Raw genomic sequence first — 18761 nt, 5'->3', positions numbered from 1 at the left:
CTCTATCTGCATTCCCGCTTCCAATTGCAAAGGTCAAGACACCCAGCTGTTTGAGAGCATTGGCTGGCCCATCAACAGGGTCAGAGGACTTTCCACCACTAATCAAAACTAGGACCTGGGGAACTCCTTGCTGGAGCCTGCTTCCAGCAGAGGCCGTGAAGACATTATCCCTCAAGTACTGGAGAGCTGCTCCAGTGTAGACGGCTCTTCCACCTATGTGCCTCAGGCCTCTGACGGCGTCAAGGATGTCGCCCTTTCTGGTGTACGTGTTCAGATAGAATTGGGCAGTTGGACTTCTGCTGTACTGGACCACTGAGACACGGTCTTTGCTGTCATCCACACTGAGTGTCTCTACAACTCTTTGGACAAAGTCAAGCACAGCTGGGAAGCCACTTCTAGTGGCATCAGATCCATCCAACAAGAACACTACATCTTTTCCTGCTGGCTGTCTCTCCACTAGAGAAGAAAAGAATAGCAGTCATGTTCAGGCTCATGTGTCAAATGTGTCCTGTGTGAAAGTCAGATGAGCAAGGCTAACCTGGAACTCTACAACTTAGTCTACTGAATGTGGCACACCTGCTCTCTCACACTGCTGCTGGCTTAGCTCAACTTGGAAGAACACACTTTCCTACTGTTCAATTTGCACCCTAGCATGACCTTGGAATGTAACAATCTGTGGCTTTCTTACCAGTTACTGTTGGTGTCACTGGCGTGGCCCTGGCGAGCACTGTGCTCATTACAGAGGAGAGCTGTTCCTGGGCACTGGGGAGGTCAGTGAAGTCAGACACTGATAGGGCATAATCAGGTTGGTATGATATCTTCTGCAGCTCCCCCTTGTCAGAGTTCTTTGTTCCAATGCCTATCACATGGATGCCCTGCTGTTTGAGAGCAGAGGCTGGGGTGTCTACATTGTCATAAGACCTTCCGCCATTCAGCAGGATCAACATCTGTGGCACGCCTTGCAGGCGCCTGCTCCCGGAGGAGTTTGTAAAGACGTTGTCCCTGACGTATTGGAGGGCTGCCCCGGTGTAGGGGACTGTGCCTCCTCTATGTCTCAGCCCTCTGACTGCATCCAAAATTTCCTGTTTTGTTCTGTATGTGTTCAGATAGAAATGGGCCTCTGAATCTCTGCTGTATTGGACCACAGAGACACGGTCATTGTTTGGTCCCACATTCATTTTCTCCACCACTCTCTCAACAAAATCACGCATGGCAGGGAAGCCATTCCTTGTGCCATCAGAACCATCCAGAAGGAACACGACATCCTTTTGGGCAGTGTCTACTGAGAAGAGACAGGAAGACATCAAGTAAACATTTCTGCAAAATCTACGCTGTTGGGATAATCATCGAGTGGTCACATTTTGTTATTGTTTGGCTTTGTTTTAGGTCAGAATCCCCTAGCACCTCCTGATTCAATACTACACAATGGGGGAGCATATCCCCTATTCCTGAAATGCAACTACGCAAATGTCACGCCTAATTTCCTTGCCTCAGGCAAGTCAGGTGTCATTTCAGGCCAGCGTGGGGCCGTGCTTGTTAACATACCAGACACGGTCGGTGCTTCTGGGGTGACCTCGATAACCACAGCCTCCACGGTGGACTGAAGTTGCTGTTGGACTTTGGGCAGTTCAGTGAAATCAGACACAGTCAGCGCAGAAGTGGGATCATGGGATATCTTCTGCAGTTCTCCTCTATCTGCATTCCCGCTTCCAATTGCAAAGGTCAAGACACCCAGCTGTTTGAGAGCATTGGCTGGCCCATCAACAGGGTCAGAGGACTTTCCACCACTAATCAAAACTAGGACCTGGGGAACTCCTTGCTGGAGCCTGCTTCCAGCAGAGGCCGTGAAGACATTATCCCTCAAGTACTGGAGAGCTGCTCCAGTGTAGACGGCTCTTCCACCTATGTGCCTCAGGCCTCTGACGGCGTCAAGGATGTCGCCCTTTCTGGTGTACGTGTTCAGATAGAATTGGGCAGTTGGACGTCTGCTGTACTGGACCACTGAGACACGGTCTTTGCTGTCATCCACACTGAGTGTCTCTACAACTCTTTGGACAAAGTCAAGCACAGCTGGGAAGCCACTTCTAGTGGCATCAGATCCATCCAACAAGAACACTACATCTTTTCCTGCTGGCTGTCTCTCCACTAGAGAAGAAAAGAATAGCAGTCATGTTCAGGCTCATGTGTCAAATGTGTCCTGTGTGAAAGTCAGATGAGCAAGGCTAACCTGGAACTCTACAACTTAGTCTACTGAATGTGGCACACCTGCTCTCTCACACTGCTGCTGGCTTAGCTCAACTTGGAAGAACACACTTTCCTACTGTTCAATTTGCACCCTAGCATGACCTTGGAATGTAACAATCTGTGGCTTTCTTACCAGTTACTGTTGGTGTCACTGGCGTGGCCCTGGCGAGCACCGTGCTCATTACAGAGGAGAGCTGTTCCTGGGCACTGGGGAGGTCAGTGAAGTCAGACACTGATAGGGCATAATCAGGTTGGTATGATATCTTCTGCAGCTCCCCCTTGTCAGAGTTCTTTGTTCCAATGCCTATCACATGGATGCCCTGCTGTTTGAGAGCAGAGGCTGGGGTGTCTACATTGTCATAAGACCTTCCGCCATTCAGCAGGATCAACATCTGTGGCACGCCTTGCAGGCGCCTGCTCCCGGAGGAGTTTGTAAAGACGTTGTCCCTGACGTATTGGAGGGCTGCCCGGTGTAGGGGACTGTGCCTCCTCTATGTCTCAGCCCTCTGACTGCATCCAAAATTTCCTGTTTTGTTCTGTATGTGTTCAGATAGAAATGGGCCTCTGAATCTCTGCTGTATTGGACCACAGAGACACGGTCATTGTTTGGTCCCACATTCATTTTCTCCACCACTCTCTCAACAAAATCACGCATGGCAGGGAAGCCATTCCTTGTGCCACCAGAACCATCCAGAAGGAACACGACATCCTTTTGGGCAGTGTCTACTGAGAAGAGACAGGAAGACATCAAGTAAACATTTCTGCAAAATCTACGCTGTTGGGATAATCATCGAGTGGTCACATTTTGTTATTGTTTGGCTTTGTTTTAGGTCAGAATCCCTAGCACCTCCTGATTCAATACTACACAATGGGGAGCATATCCCCTATTCCTGAAATGCAACTACGCAAATGTCACGCCTAATTTCCTTGCCTCAGGCAAGTCAGGTGTCATTTCAGGCCAGCGTGGGGCCGTGCTTGTTAACATACCAGACACGGTCGGTGCTTCTGGGGTGACCTCGATAACCACAGCCTCCACGGTGGACTGAAGTTGCTGTTGGACTTTGGGCAGTTCAGTGAAATCAGACACAGTCAGCGCAGAAGTGGGGTCATGGGATATCTTCTGCAATTCTCCTCTATCTGCATTCCCGCTTCCAATTGCAAAGGTCAAGACACCCAGCTGTTTGAGAGCATTGGCTGGCCCATCAACAGGGTCAGAGGACTTTCCACCACTAATCAAAACTAGGACCTGGGGAACTCCTTGCTGGAGCCTGCTTCCAGCAGAGGCCGTGAAGACATTATCCCTCAAGTACTGGAGAGCTGCTCCAGTGTAGACGGCTCTTCCACCTATGTGCCTCAGGCCTCTGACGGCGCCAAGGATGTCGCCTTTCTGGTGTACGTGTTCAGATAGAATTGGGCAGTTGGACCTCTGCTGTACTGGACCACTGAGACACGGTCTTTGCTGTCATCCACACTGAGTGTCTCTACAACTCTTTGGACAAAGTCAAGCACAGCTGGGAAGCCACTTCTAGTGGCATCAGATCCATCCAACAAGAACACTACATCTTTTCCTGCTGGCTGTCTCTCCACTAGAGAAGAAAAGAATAGCAGTCATGTTCAGGCTCATGTGTCAAATGTGTCCTGTGTGAAAGTCAGATGAGCAAGGCTAACCTGGAACTCTACAACTTAGTCTACTGAATGTGGCACACCTGCTCTCTCACACTGCTGCTGGCTTAGCTCAACTTGGAAGAACACACTTTCCTACTGTTCAATTTGCACCCTAGCATGACCTTGGAATGTAACAATCTGTGGCTTTCTTACCAGTTACTGTTGGTGTCACTGGCGTGGCCCTGGCGAGCACCGTGCTCATTACAGAGGAGAGCTGTTCCTGGGCACTGGGGAGGTCAGTGAAGTCAGACACTGATAGGGCATAATCAGGTTGGTATGATATCTTCTGCAGCTCCCCCTTGTCAGAGTTCTTTGTTCCAATGCCTATCACATGGATGCCCTGCTGTTTGAGAGCAGAGGCTGGGGTGTCTACATTGTCATAAGACCTTCCGCCATTCAGCAGGATCAATATCTGTGGCACGCCTTGCAGGCGCCTGCTCCCGGAGGAGTTTGTAAAGACGTTGTCCCTGACGTATTGGAGGGCTGCCCCGGTGTAGGGGACTGTGCCTCCTCTATGTCTCAGCCCTCTGACCGCATCCAAAATTTCCTGTTTTGTTCTGTATGTGTTCAGATAGAAATGGGCCTCTGAATCTCTGCTGTATTGGACCACAGAGACACGGTCATTGTTTGGTCCCACATTCATTTTCTCCACCACTCTCTCAACAAAATCACGCATGGCAGGGAAGCCATTCCTTGTGCCACCAGAACCATCCAGAAGGAACACGACATCCTTTTGGGCAGTGTCTACTGAGAAGAGACAGGAAGACATCAGTTTTACCTCTCCTAATATCTTTAGTCTGGCTTTAAGATTCATACTACAGAACAGCTCTTCCTTTCTCTCTGAAGCATAAGTGAGTTGGCCAGATGTTGGCTCAAGTCTTTTAAAAATCTGTTTTATAAATATGTTCATAAGCACTTCAACCTCGAGCAGCATTATTTGTTTTCACCTTAACTGTTCCAATGTTTTTTTCCTGTCTTTCATTTTTGTATACATCATATTTTCTAAAATACTATGATCTAAGGAAGTTTTCCAGTCAACCATCTTTGCCCTTACCTTCTTTAGTTTCCTGAAATCCCATTTGAGTCAGATGACTTAGTAAACTGTTTTTAATACCAGGCAGATTTACAAAGTCAGGTATTGAGTAAGCATAATTTGGGTCTGAGGATATCACTTGCATCTCAGCTGGATTCGACATCCTTGATCCAATTGCAAATGTGTTAATTCCCGCAGCCTTGAGCATCCTTGCTGGACCTCGTGGAGAGTCTCTAGATCTTCCTGCAGCCAAAATTAGAAGAATTTGCTTTGCCCCTTCATCATGTCTAGCTCCAGCCTTTGAAACAAAAACACTATCCTTCACAAACTGTAGCGCTGTTCCCATATAATGAGGTCTTCCGCCTTTTTGTTTTAGGCTCAAGACATGCTTTCGTACATCTTCTTTTGTCTTGTAAGTATTCAGGTCAAAACTGAGCTCAGCAGTATTGCTGTATTGCACAACAGCAACTTTATCTCTTTCTTGTTCCAGGTCAAAATTTGCAACCATATCAGCAACAAATTCTCGTATAGCTCGGAACCTACTCCTGACATCATCCGAGCCATCAATGAGAAAGACAATATCTCTTTTAACAGTGGATCCTGTACCTAGAAAAGTCAAACACAATTGTAAAGGTGATAGTTTACAAGCAAAAGGAGCTCTGATGACTGATTATTATGATTTAATGTATCTTGATATAAATCAGGCCTTTAAGGTCCAACTATTCAACCATGGTAAACTCACCTACACTGGGGCTGCCAGTACCTTTGTGAAGTGCAATGGATGAGAGTACCTGCTCTCTCACAAGAGGGAAGTCAGATTTGTCCTTTATAAAGTATAGTGCTCCAGGGCTTTGTGCCACTCTCTCCATTTCCAATTTATCTGCATTGTTTACTCCAATACTGAAAAGTACAGTTCCAGCATTTTTAAGTTCATCCACTGGGCCAATGACATCATCATCCGACTTTCTTCCACTTAAGAGTATCAGGATTTGTGGGACTCCTTGTTGAGCTCTGCTTCCAGATGAAGTAGTAAACACATTGTTCTTCACATAATCAAGGGCTACACCAGTGTTCACAGTAGAGCCTCCTTTCAGTTTAACGTTGCTCAAATGACTGAAGACGTTGTCTTTTTGTGAGTATGTATCGAGGAGAAATTCAGTCATGGGCTCGTTGCTGTACTGTATCAAAGCAACTTGTACACTGTTTGGCCCAAATTTTAGTTGCTGGACAAAATCTCTGACAAAGTTCAAACTTTCTCTTTCACTTGCTTGCATATCATCAGATCCATCAATGAGAAAAGCAATGTCTGCTTTCTGGAAGTCTAATTCTGCTTTTGTGGAAGTTTCTGGAGTTGATAAAAACATTTTACAGAACAAAAATGTATGTAGTTTTATTTTAGTCATTATGTCCATTTCCAAGATATCTCTAAAATAAAATGTATCTTTAAATTCAGTTCTTACCAGTAGTTGGAAATACTGTTGTTTCTTGAGCACCCCTCAGAGTGGCTTCAACAGATGAAGGCAAGCTTTGCAGGTTGTTAAAGTTTGTGACATGAAAATAGTGTGATGGTGTTAAAGAGATGGTTTGCATTTCCAGTGTGTCAGCATTCTGTGTTCCAATAGTGAAAGTCTTGATTCCATTTTCTTTTAATGACTGTGCTGGTCCTCTGACATCATCCCCTGATCTTCCACCACTGAACACATATAGATATTGAGGGACTGATTCGGCACCCCTGCCTCCAACTGGAGCAGAAAAGACATTGTCCCTAACAAACTCAAGTGCTTTGCCGATATTGAGAGGTCTTCCAAACTTATGCCTCATTGTTCCGATGGAATTTAAAACATCACTCTTGGATGAGTAGGAGTTCAAGTAGAAATTGGCAGTGGCATCACGGCTGTATTGAACCACAGCAACTTGATCTCCATTCTCACCAATGTTTAAGCTTTCAACAACTTTTATGACAAAGCCTCGTATCTCTTCAAAGCCATTCCTTGAGTCGTATGAGCCATCAATAAGAAAAACTACATCATGTCTCTTAGAATCTGCAACAAACAAATGATGTACAAAGTCATTTTGATTTTTGGGGGGCAACAAACACTACCTAGACAGTACCCCATATTCCATCATTCTTAATTAAACAATCTCGGTTGAATTTGATCTGTTTCCCTTTTTACACCAGCTTGCATTATTATAAGCTAAAAGTTGAAATTGTGAGATCTTACCCTTTGCAGAAGCTGTTTGGTCTTCATGGCCGGAAGCACCTCTTAATAATGACATCACATCCTGTTTAACAGTGGAGAGTTCCTCATAATCAGTAACAGAGAGTGCATAACTGGGCTCATGAGATATTGTCTGCAGCTCTAGAGTGTCAGCATCATTTGTTCCAATGACAATAGGGATGACACCAATCTTTTTGAGTATCCTGACTGGAGTTCTTAAGTCATCCCCAGCTCTTCCACCACTCAGTAAAATTAGTATCTGTGGCACTCCCTCAAGGAGTCTACTTCCCGACTCAGGGGTGAATGCATAGTCTTTCACATATTCAAGAGCTGCTCCAGTGTTGTGAGGAAAGCCTCCTTTGTGACTAAGGCTTCGCACTGCATCAAGAACATCATTCTGCGTTGAGTAACGCCTCAAGTTAAAATTGATCTCTGGTGTGTCACTGTACTGGACTACAGCCACACGATCTTTGTTTGCTTCAATGTTTAGGTCTTCCACTATTCTCTGCACAAAATCTTTTATATCTGCAAATCTTCGTTGAGAATCATCAGAACCATCAAGCAAAAAAACAACATCTCTTCCTGCGGAATCTGAAATGGTTCAGACATTCAAACAAATAAATAAATGATGAAAGTTGCAATAAAAAGTGTTTTGTTCATGCACATGTTCAGATTCTCATGAAGCAAAGCTTTGATTTAGATGGCCCCATCACTAGAATAGTAGTTTGGTTTTGCTTGCTTAAAATTGATGGCACTTACAGAACAATAAAGGAAAACCAAGACAGCTACTGTGACCAAAATGTAAATGTGGTCTGATAATCTGGGTTTTTATCAGAATTTTACAACTAATGGAGTAAGATTTTTGGGGGGAAAAAATAATTTTATATTTAGATAATATGAAAAAAATGAACATAAAAAATGTGTTGTTTTTTTCAAATTACTACTTGGTCAAATTGTTTAAAAATCAAATTGAAAAATATGTCTTCCATCCAAGTATCATTATCCACATCTTCTGTTTGCTTATAATCTGAGAGTGGTGTCAGGAGTAATGGATAACTACAGGTCCCTGTCTTTCTTAAAAATGTATGTAGTTATTGGTTAAGTATACTACATGAAGCAGTTCCAATCTTACCATATGATATCTGGTTGATCAAAGTTGTGCCACCCATCTTTAAAGTAGAAATTATTTGTTGTTCAATGTCAGAGAGATCACTTGAGTCTGCTGCAAAAAAAGCAAGACTGGGGTCCTGAGAAATAGACTGTATCTCTAGGGCATCTGCATTCCTTGTTCCCACCACAAATGTCATCACACCCATTCCTTTCAAGTCTTCAACAGCATTTCGGACATCATCACTGGACCTTCCACCAGTTAAAAGAACCAAAACCTGAGGAATACCCTGTTGGTGCCTACTTCCAGAAGAGGCTCTGAAAACATTGTTCTTGACATACTGGAGGGCTGCACCAGTATTACGTGGTCTGCCTCCTTTGTGCCTTAGAACTCTCACATTCTCAGAAACATCTTGCTGTGTGTTGTGTGTGTTCAGGAAAAATTCAACTGAGGGTTCTGTACTGTACTGCACTACTGAAACACGATCTTTGTTTTCATCCACATTGAGTCTCCCCACCATTCTCTCAATAAATCCAAGAATTTCCTCAAAGTCATTCTGTATGTCATCAGACGAATCCAGCAAAAATACAATGTCATGGGGAATGAATTCAGTTTGATCTGCAGAAACTTTGACAAAAAAAGAGGATGATGCATAGTCAGGGATACAAAACAGGCATCTAAAACATTCAATATTATTACTTAGCTAGACAAGAACACAGCTAGAGATAGTTCAATGACTAGATAGATAGATAGATAGATAGATAGATAGATAGATAGATAGATAAAAGTAGCCTTACCAAGAGCATTCTGTAGTTTTTGTCTTGGCTGCTGTCGAGGCACTCTTTTCACAAATGAAACAAGTTGTTGATGGACGCTCCCATCATCAAACCGGAGTACAGAGAAAGCATATGAGGGGTTATGTGCAATCATTTGTTGCTCTAGAATGTCAGCATTTCTTGTTCCTACACAGAATGGTACAACTCTTTCCTGTTTTAGAGCAGCAGCTGCATTTGAAACATCATCTTGCGATCTCCCTCCACTTAACAGAATCAGTATCTGAGGGACACCTTCATTATTGCGACTCCCTGAGGACTCAGCAAAAGCAATTTTCCCCACATAGTCAAGTGCTGCCCCCGTGTTGAGAGGTCTGCCCCCTTTATGGTTTATCTGCCGGACAGCATCAAGAACATCTTGCTTTTCCGTGTAGGTGTTCAAACCGAAATATGTCTGTTGGTCTCTGCTGTATTGGACAAGAGAAACACGGTCTTTGTTCTCACCAACATTCAGTGTCTCTACCACTCTTTGGACAAAACTTTTCATTGCCGGGAATTCATTCAGTGTTTCATCTGAACCATCCAATAGAAACACTATGTCTCTTTGAGGGGACTCTAATTCAACTAGAAAGAAATAGAAAAACCTTGTTAAGAATCAGAAAAACAGTATAATTCATGAGCTAAAATATATGAAAGTGAAATCATTACACAGTAGATGATATAGGTACCAAAGGTGGTTAATGAAATTCATGTTGTATGATGCAGTATGCAAAGTGTTAGTTGCCAGATCAATACAGAAAACTTGCTGAAGATTTTGAGGAAGTTCAAAACCACAACCAAAAGGAGCATTTTCCTCTTTCACAAATGAAAGATGAAGAGAGCTGAAGAAATACAATTTCTGTGTTAAATACAATATGAAGTCAATGATTTGAATATCACTGGCTCAAGAAAGAGCTTTAAAAAAAAGAGTAAAATGACATTTGAAGCTTTCAAGAGAAGACTCTTCAGGCTGTAAAGAATGAAAGCCAAACAAGGACCACGGTCTTAAGCCAGTGAAGACCATTTGAGAAACATGAAACTGATCTCCTCAGGCTCATCAGAAGATAATGCAGTTTCAACGCCATTCAGACTATGGCAGAACTACTGAACTACAAAGTAAGCAGGGAGTCAGTTGATTTTCAAGTATCGATGAGAGTCACATCTTACCTATGAGAGTCGGGGGCTCAATTTGTATTTCTGCCCGGACAAATGCAGCTATCTCTGGCTGAATTGACAAAAGTTCCCCAAAGACAGGCAGGCTGAAAAGAAATCTGGAGGAGAAGGCAATATTTTGAAGCTCCTCCTGATCTGAGTTTTTCATGCCAATAGCAAAAGGCAGAACACCCATTTGTTTGAGTTCTAAAGCAGCTTCCGAGACATCATCGCTGGATTTGCCACCAGTCAGTAAAAACAGAATCTGAGGTACTCCTTCCATGAGTCTACTCCCTGACAAAGCCGTGAAAACATTATCTTGCACATATTTCAGAGCAGCCCCAGTGTTCCGAGATCTTCCACCTTTATGGCGCAGACTTCTTACAGCATAAATTATAGCCTTTTTGGATCTGTGAGAATTTAAGTTGAAGTAAACTGTAGCATCTTCACTATACTGTACAACTGCCACTCGAACCTTATCTTCATCAGTATCCAGCTCTTCCGCCATTCTTCTGATGAACTCACGAACAGCTGGTAATCCATTTCTTGATTCATCCGATCCATCAAGAAGAAACACTAAATCCCTCTTATTGCTTCCTGTTTCAACAAGGTGATACATGGATAAATAAATAAAAAGATTTAACAAACTGAGCAATCAAGAAGTCAACACGCTCATGTCAGTTTCTCCACATGAGCAAGTTAGAATCTCGGAGGAACAAAACCGAGCAGAGAAAGATAGATGAGCTATTGCTCTGAAGGTTTTGCAAGCAGAAATGCTTAAAAACCATCTTTTAACAGGAAAAGATGTACAAAAATGTGTTCATCAAATCAAACATTGCATTTGAGAGTTGGAAAGAGAGACAGAATAGGCAAAAAGACTTAAAAGATTAAGATAAAAAGATCAGAGAGGTTTAAAACCACAAATTTCAATGGAAAGAGAGCCATTTATTCCATGCACCACAACTTAGCTGTAAGCTAATGAGTTACCACCAATCATATGATGTCAGAAATGTAAAGTTGTGTTTTCACAGAGCAGTCTGGTTTGGTTCAGTACAGTTTGGCATAGACAGGTATACTTTACTCTGCTTAAGGCGTAGCCTAGTTTGAACATTGGTTTTTAATATGACAAATTTAACTATTTACGATCATTTAAGATAAGGACACACATTATTATCAGTATGATAGCAGTAACATCTGTTGTGGAAATTTCTGCCGATATTTACAAGTGGTTGAGTGAGTGCTTTCTTCTGAGTGGGTGCAGCTTCAGCTCATTCAACAGACACACCCACACCATCCTAGAGCAGATTTCACTGTCTAATTTTTTAATAATTTTGAAGCTTAATTTTATACACTTAGGGATGTTTTATTTGACTGAAATTTGACCTAGGGGTTCATAACACAGTGACCTGTCATACAAAAAACCTAAATACAGATTTATATTCACTTTACAGGGTTGTTTACATCACTGACACATAACTGGTGCAACAGGCAGCTGATCTTTCTAGCATTTCTGCATCAAAGTTCATCCAGTCTCAAACACAGTGATAGGAATTCCATCTCTTTTTAGATATCCAGATCATTTGGGTTGGCTCAGTGATTAAAGCCTGTTTTTTAGCTCCCAAACAGCACTTTAATTTCGACCATTTCTGTTTTTTTTAGTAGACAGTATATATCTTTTATGGGGCTTTAGAACTGGCTTCTTTGCAAACAACATTTTAGACAGCTCGTAACCTGTCATCCTGAATTGAGCTGTCGTTTGAATCCAAAAAGCTTTTCAGCTCAGAAAAGAACATGGCAGATACTGTATTTGTCCACAATTACTGTTGGAAGTGATGATTATTTCAGCCAATCAATGATCTTATAGGTTCCCCTGCAGAGGGGTGCCAAAAAGAAGGACAGCAGGGATCTGATTATTTTGGTACCTTTCCCAACCTTTAAGGGTGGAAATGCAAATGATTATATACTGTACCATACAAAACTGAAGCAGACTGCTTGGTGGAAACGCAGCTTGTGTTAAGCATTTTAATAGAAATAGGGGTATACAGAGTGCAGATTTGATTATTAAGATTTTAAAAAGTGCCCTAATGGCATGTTGAATTCTTACCTACTAAATCAGATACTCCAGTCAGAGCTTCTTCAGTGCCTGTGTTTATGTTCAGTGTAGTTAAAACTTGTGATTTGATTGAGGGCAAATCAGAGAAATCAGTGACCATGAATGCAAAACCAGGTTTGAAGGCAATCATTTCCAACTCTGACATTTTTGCTTCCCCCACTCCAACAGCCACTGGCACAATGTCATGATCTTTCAGTGCCAACGCTGGGCTCATTACACTATCAGTGGATGGTTTAGCACCCAAAAGGATTAAGATCTGGGGCACTCCTTCTAGTCTTCTGCTGCCCGTGGAGGAAGTGAAGACACTGTGTCTCACAAACTGGAGAGCACCTCCTATATTAAGGCGCCTCCCTCCTTTGTGCCTTATATTATCAATGGCATTCATAAGTTCAGTCTTCGTCTTGTGTGAATTCAGATCAAAATGGACTTCAGGATTATCAGCAAACTGAACCACAGAAACTCTGTCTTGGCTCTCACTGACAGAGAGGCTCTCTGCTATGCTTTTAACAAAGAGTTTCATCTCAGGGAATCCATTTCTTGTGTTATCAGAGCCATCCAGTAGGAACACAATATCTCTTTTTACACCATTGCTTTGCACTAAGACACAACAAATACAATAGTTATTCCAAAAATACCCAGCATCATTAATCAGAGCTCTTTCTCTTGCAGCAAGCTTAAGACAGCATAACAAAAGAGAGCCTGCTTACCTTGCTGTAGAACTACGGTCAGCTGCTCCTTTGGAAGGCTTACGTAGGTATTCAGCTTCTGTGGTACCGTGCTGAGCTCACTGAATTCCCTTACGTTGAAGGCAAAGGAGGGATTGTGTGAAATGGCCTCAATCTGCTTTGGATCTGCATTCTTGACACCAACACCAAACGGAATGACTCCCTCTGTCTTTAGTGCTCCTGCAGGATCCTTCACATTGTCCCTGGACCTGCCTCCAGCCAAGATGATCAGGAACTGAGGAACATTCTGCGAAGCCCGGCTGCCATAGTTTTCAGACAAGATGGTGTCCTTCATGAATGTTAGAGCAGCTCCTGTGTTTAGGCTACGTCCACCAACAACTTGCATACCATTTACAGCTCGAATCACCTCATCTTTGGTTTGGTATGAGTTAAGGTAGAAACTTGGAGTTGGCCTCTCACTGTGTTGAACCACAGAGACTCGCACCTTGTCAATCCCAACGTCAAGTGGTTCGATTATTTTGATGATGAAATCCTTGACATAGGAAAAATCTCTTCTTACATTTTCAGAGCCATCAATGAGAAAGGCAACATCCCTTTCATTTCCAGTGACAACAACTGAAAGGAACAAAAAATAAGAATTAATGGCAAACTTACACATATGCAATGTCTTTTTTTTTTTAGTAGAAAAGGTTCTTTACAAAAACTAACCTTCTTCCTCAGGGAAAACTGCTGATGTCACATCGGTATCTCCAACCACTGTTGTCAACTTTGGCATGATTTGTTCAGCCATAGCTGGTAAATTAGAGAATGTCTGATCATGGTAGGCCAAATCTGGGACAAAGGCGACTGTTCTCAGGAGGTCAGGATCTGCTTGCCCAGAACTGACCGTGAAGGTCAAAACACCAGCCAAAGCCAATTTATCAGCTACACTTTTAACTTCATCCTGTGTGGGACCAGCTGTGACCAGAACCAACACCTGCTGGACTCCTTGCCTCCTGCGTGATCCGGTTGATGGCTGGAACATGTTGGAAAGGGCATAATTCATAGCAGCTCCTGTATTTAAAGCCGAGCCTCCAGTGAGCCTAAGCTGGGTTAATTTATCCACAACATCTTGTCTGTTGCTGTAGCTGTTCAGATAAAATTCAATTCTTGGACGTTCAGCAAACTGCAAGAGACCAATCTGGACCCTGTCAGGGCGTACATCCAACTGGTTGACCACATTGATGATGAAGTCTCTCACATAAGGAAAGTTACTCCCAATGTAGTTTGAGCCATCCACAAGGAAGACAATGTCCCGAACCACTTTTTGAGTCTGCACAGTTGTTATTTCCACCACTATAAGAGAAGCACAAAAACACAAGTTATCCACTGGACAACACCTTAGGTTCACACTTTCAAGTTCAATAAAAAGTTACAATACACATAGCAGGTAAAACGTCAGATGATGTTGATGTGTGTCATTGCAGTAAAGTGCTTTTTGGTTTGGGTACTCAAACTGCCAAAATTAGCATGCCGGTATGTACACCCATTAACCCCAAAACCATCTCTTTAGTTGAGCCTAGATGGCATCAGGCTACAATACTATCCAGCTCCCAATCCAGAGCCTAAGTCCACCAGGGACAATATTTGACAGGTGTTGAATAAAAGTTGGTATCACCAGAAAATGTTTTTTCAAGAGCATGTTTATATGTACCATTGCTTAAAATAAGTGACTAGTGACATATAACGTAAAATAATTCTGCCCTGTCATTGAATCATTTATGCCATTTAACTTCTCTCCGTTATAATAAATCATTGTATAACAAAATCAATCCAGCAAATAAGAAAAGAGACAAATCTTCTTTCTATCTTTGTTAAACATGTATTTTCTGATATTTTTTGTATATTTACAACATTCATTTGGGAATCATAGAGAGTTCCTTAAGTTATTACTAAACTTTAGTTCACACTAGGTGTGAAGGATCGCATAAGTCACGTGACTCTGAACATGTAAATAGAGTTTACTCGCTTGATATCTTTTTAATTTGTAGGGGAAAGACTCGCTACATTCACGTGAGAGGGGACGGCATCCTTCTCCTGCATCCAGCATCAGTCAGTTGTCAACAAACATGGCTAAGCTTGGCTACATTGAGAGGATTGCTGCTTTGTAACTGCTGTGGAAAGCCCAAAACTGATGACACCGCTGTGGCCGGGTCCATAGGATCCTTCAGAGGACACAGCTCAGAGAATTCTGCCACCTTCTCTTGCAGCTCCATCTGGATGACAGCCATTTCTGCTTTAGGCTAACCCAGGCCTAGATTGATGACCTGTTTGCTAGAATTGGTACCAGGTACATGTAGCACTGCAAATACGTGGTAATTTGGCAGCTTAGCATTCTATGACTATCCACCAATCAAATGTGAGCTGACATGCCAACACAGACCAGCGAAAGGTCTGAACTACTGAAATAAATTGTGTCGAATAGTGATGAATGTTTATTTTCACTCAAATTCCTGTGTATACATAATGGCACATCAAATTTTAAAATAACCTTTGATTTTTTCTAAAGCCAAGTTTATAAAGCAAAGTATTTAAGTGGTTAAACCTCCTGAGAAGCTTTCATGCGTCTTAAAAACCCTCAAATGCATAAATCTGCAACTCAGACTGAACTGATCCTCATGAAATATCATGTTTCACTGGACACTTTTGTACACACGTTAATCTTTCATTTTTATCATAAGAAAATCAGTTAATTCATTATCTTAATTTACATTGAAACACACTGATGTGCACAGGAGACGGAGTCTTACCTGGCTCTGTGGGTCCTTCTGGCACCACCACCCCAGCAAGAGTTGTGAGGGCATCAATGACTGCCCCAGGGTTGCGCTGCAGCATACGGAAATCCCTCAGTATAAACACAATGCTCTCAGCAAATGCGATATTTTTCAGCTCCTGCTCATCAGCCGCCCTGGCGCCTACAGCCAATGTCAATATGCCCATTCTCTTCAAGGCATTTGCAGGTTCCTCCACACTGTCAGTGGACTTTTTACTGGTCATCAGCAGTAAAAGCTGGGGTACCCCCCGTTGCAAACGGCTGCCCCTGTCAGCTCGCAGCATATTGGTCCGAACAAAGTCCAAGGCTGATCCGATGTTGACTATGGGACCAGGTTTTGGTCTGATGCTGCCCACAGCTCCAAGTAATGACTCCTTGGACCCATGGGTGTTAAGATCCATCTCTAATCGAGGGGTATTACTGAACGTGACCACACCCACTTGAACCTCATCTGGACCAATCGGCATTCTCTCGACAAATTTTATGATGAAGTCACGAACACTGCCGAGGACTGTTGCACCCATTGTACCGTCAATAAGGAAAATTATGTCTCTTTTTCCAACCGCCAAGACTAAAAAGAAAAGAAATAAAAAACATCAGAATGGAAACTTATGATAATAAATCTGAGAACAATAAACACAATTACACCAATCATTAATATTTATCATAGATTCTAAAAAAATGTAAAAAAAAATAAAAAATTAAAAAAAAAAGCATGCCTTGGCAGGTCATTTGTACCCTTAAGCAGTGTTTCTCAACTGGCATTCAGGACCCACTGGTAATGGGTCATTGGTGAACAAGTCAGTTCAAAGAGCCGGCTCTTGTCGGTGAACAATAAGTGCCAGATTCCATTTGAGAGCCATTTTATATCATTATTACTATTACCAATTTTATTTTTATATGGATTGTGTGTGTCTGTGTCTTATTTGATGGATTACTAGGAATGATCTTTTGCCTCTACCACAGGCACACCATGCATTAAGGACTCGTGTTTGATGGTGTAGCATTAATGTTTTATTTCAGGCATGTCATACAGCCCAGCCAATGAGCAGATTTCATCTGACCCGCAAGGTGTTTTAAGGAGACAGTGGATTTTGAAAAAATAGTTACATGATATTTTTTATCTATTCTAAAAATTGAGCATAATTGGAGTAAAATACCTGCCAAAAATTTGTCATATGTTATGATATTACTAAAATTGGCAGGTCAAATGAAGCCAAACTTGTACCCACATGAAGAGCCATTTGGGAGCCAAAAGAGACGGCTCTTTGTGCTGAGCCAAGCCAAATGATCTGGATAACTGAAAAGAGCTGGAATTCCCATCACTAGGACCCACCACCAACTCCTTAGTTAGAAACCAACAAAAATTTCTCAAAAACTCAAATTTATCCATAGAAAAATGTTGACTTAAATTTTTAAAAAATGACTGAGCAAGAATTTGGAATATACATGCATTTTATCCTTATCAGTTTCTGTGATAATGTTTAAATTTTGCTTGTTTTTTTAAGCAGTCAATATAATTTCATAGCAATGCCAGCAAAGATATATCAGTTAGATCCTCGAGAAAATTATGAAAATTCACCTATTTTTAGAGAGACATTAAAAAATAAAATACATACTATCTACATACTATCAGATCTATGTTCCCTCAGGGCTTAAATACATCTTTGTGTGTGTGTGTGTGTGTGTGTGTGTGTGTGTGTGTTTGTGTGTCTTTATTATTATGATCTGTATTTGCGATACTGAATCAATTCATTCTAAATAATGCTGTTAATGAATGGCTTCATACATGAATAGACTATTTGATGTCATGATCATCCATTGTCCAATGGTCCAACTATTTATAATATTTTACGTGTATCCAAATTAAACAATTGTATTCTGTTTATTACAAAACTTTGAAACAGACAGAATTTACCTCAATGATGACATTTTGCTTAATGGTTAAGTTGTTAATAGTTAAGTTATTTGGCTGTTGTCTGTTAATAAAATGTAATTTTAAATATGTATTGGCAGACTTGAGACAATGGAGCTACAGATGTTTTCGTTATCTAAAAATAAAAACAAAAAAACAATAGTTTCAATTTCACAGTTGGATAAATACGTGTGACATTATTTATTAAACTGTTTGAAAAGTCATTTTGCATGTTTAGGAATAATGTTGATTTTGCAGCTGGGCACATCTTAATTGAGCCATTGATTATTGCTTATAGGAGGTTTTTAATATGGAAATGGCCCATTTCAGTTCAAATAGACCTGTGGTAGATAAAAATGTTAGCTCCTACTGGGTCCAAGTGACACTCAGACAACCATTCCAGCACATAACCTGCACCCTGACAGAACTAGGCATTGTGGTCTCCAAGCAAGGTTGCCTGCCTCAGTGTCAAACTAGAAAAGGCAGAAGTCAGAGGCTAAATTTATGTTGTTTTCTGTCACAGATAACTCTGTTACTTTTAATAACCAAGGGTCTCATTATGTTAGCCTCATAGCATATTTGCTTAAGTCATATTTCAAGGTTTTTTCAAAAAATAAGGCACAACAGTTTGTAGAAGCCAGACCAAAAGTGTACGTGCGCTAAAATCTCTGAAATAGCACAAATTTAAAATTATTCCAATTTCCAGATGTGCCCGAGCACATCTTCACGCAATTCTCTCTTAAAAATCCCAGCCCACCTGGAAATGTGCGTACTTAGATCTGCCTCCTGTTCAACCCTTTACACCAACATTTAGCCTTTAAACGGTCAATGCAAAGGTCTTTATGAATAAAAATGTCTATCAATGAGCCAGCAGATCAAAGGTTTTTAAAAGGTTGCCTTACAGGTGTGCATATTTTACCATCAGGTCTGTTTTTTATAGATCCCATATTTTAGGTGGAAAGTGGCGCACAACAACTCCAGGCCCTGTTTTGTACATATGCA

At 41.7% G+C, this 18761-nt stretch overlaps 1 protein-coding gene and 1 pseudogene across 1 annotated transcript in view; both read right to left on the bottom strand.

Moving 5' to 3' along the window:
• Positions 1-18761, bottom strand: part of col6a3 (collagen, type VI, alpha 3) — a 90178-nt gene that overhangs the window by 64666 nt on the left and 6751 nt on the right. The window contains exons 3-5 of the mRNA XM_041807570.1: positions 15822-16415; positions 13741-14367; positions 13054-13647 (exon numbers count right to left, since the gene is read on the bottom strand). Of these exons, the coding sequence (XP_041663504.1) occupies positions 13054-13647; positions 13741-14367; positions 15822-16415 (1815 nt within the window). The remainder of the gene's footprint in view (positions 1-13053; positions 13648-13740; positions 14368-15821; positions 16416-18761) is intronic.
• LOC121522893 lies at positions 345-3079 on the bottom strand (annotated as a pseudogene).

This window comes from Cheilinus undulatus, linkage group 15 (assembly GCF_018320785.1).
Source record: "Cheilinus undulatus linkage group 15, ASM1832078v1, whole genome shotgun sequence".
NCBI classification, from domain to species: domain Eukaryota; kingdom Metazoa; phylum Chordata; class Actinopteri; order Labriformes; family Labridae; genus Cheilinus; species Cheilinus undulatus.
The sequence above is the reverse complement of the archived record's forward strand: the minus strand, read 5'-3'. Positions and strand labels throughout refer to the sequence as shown.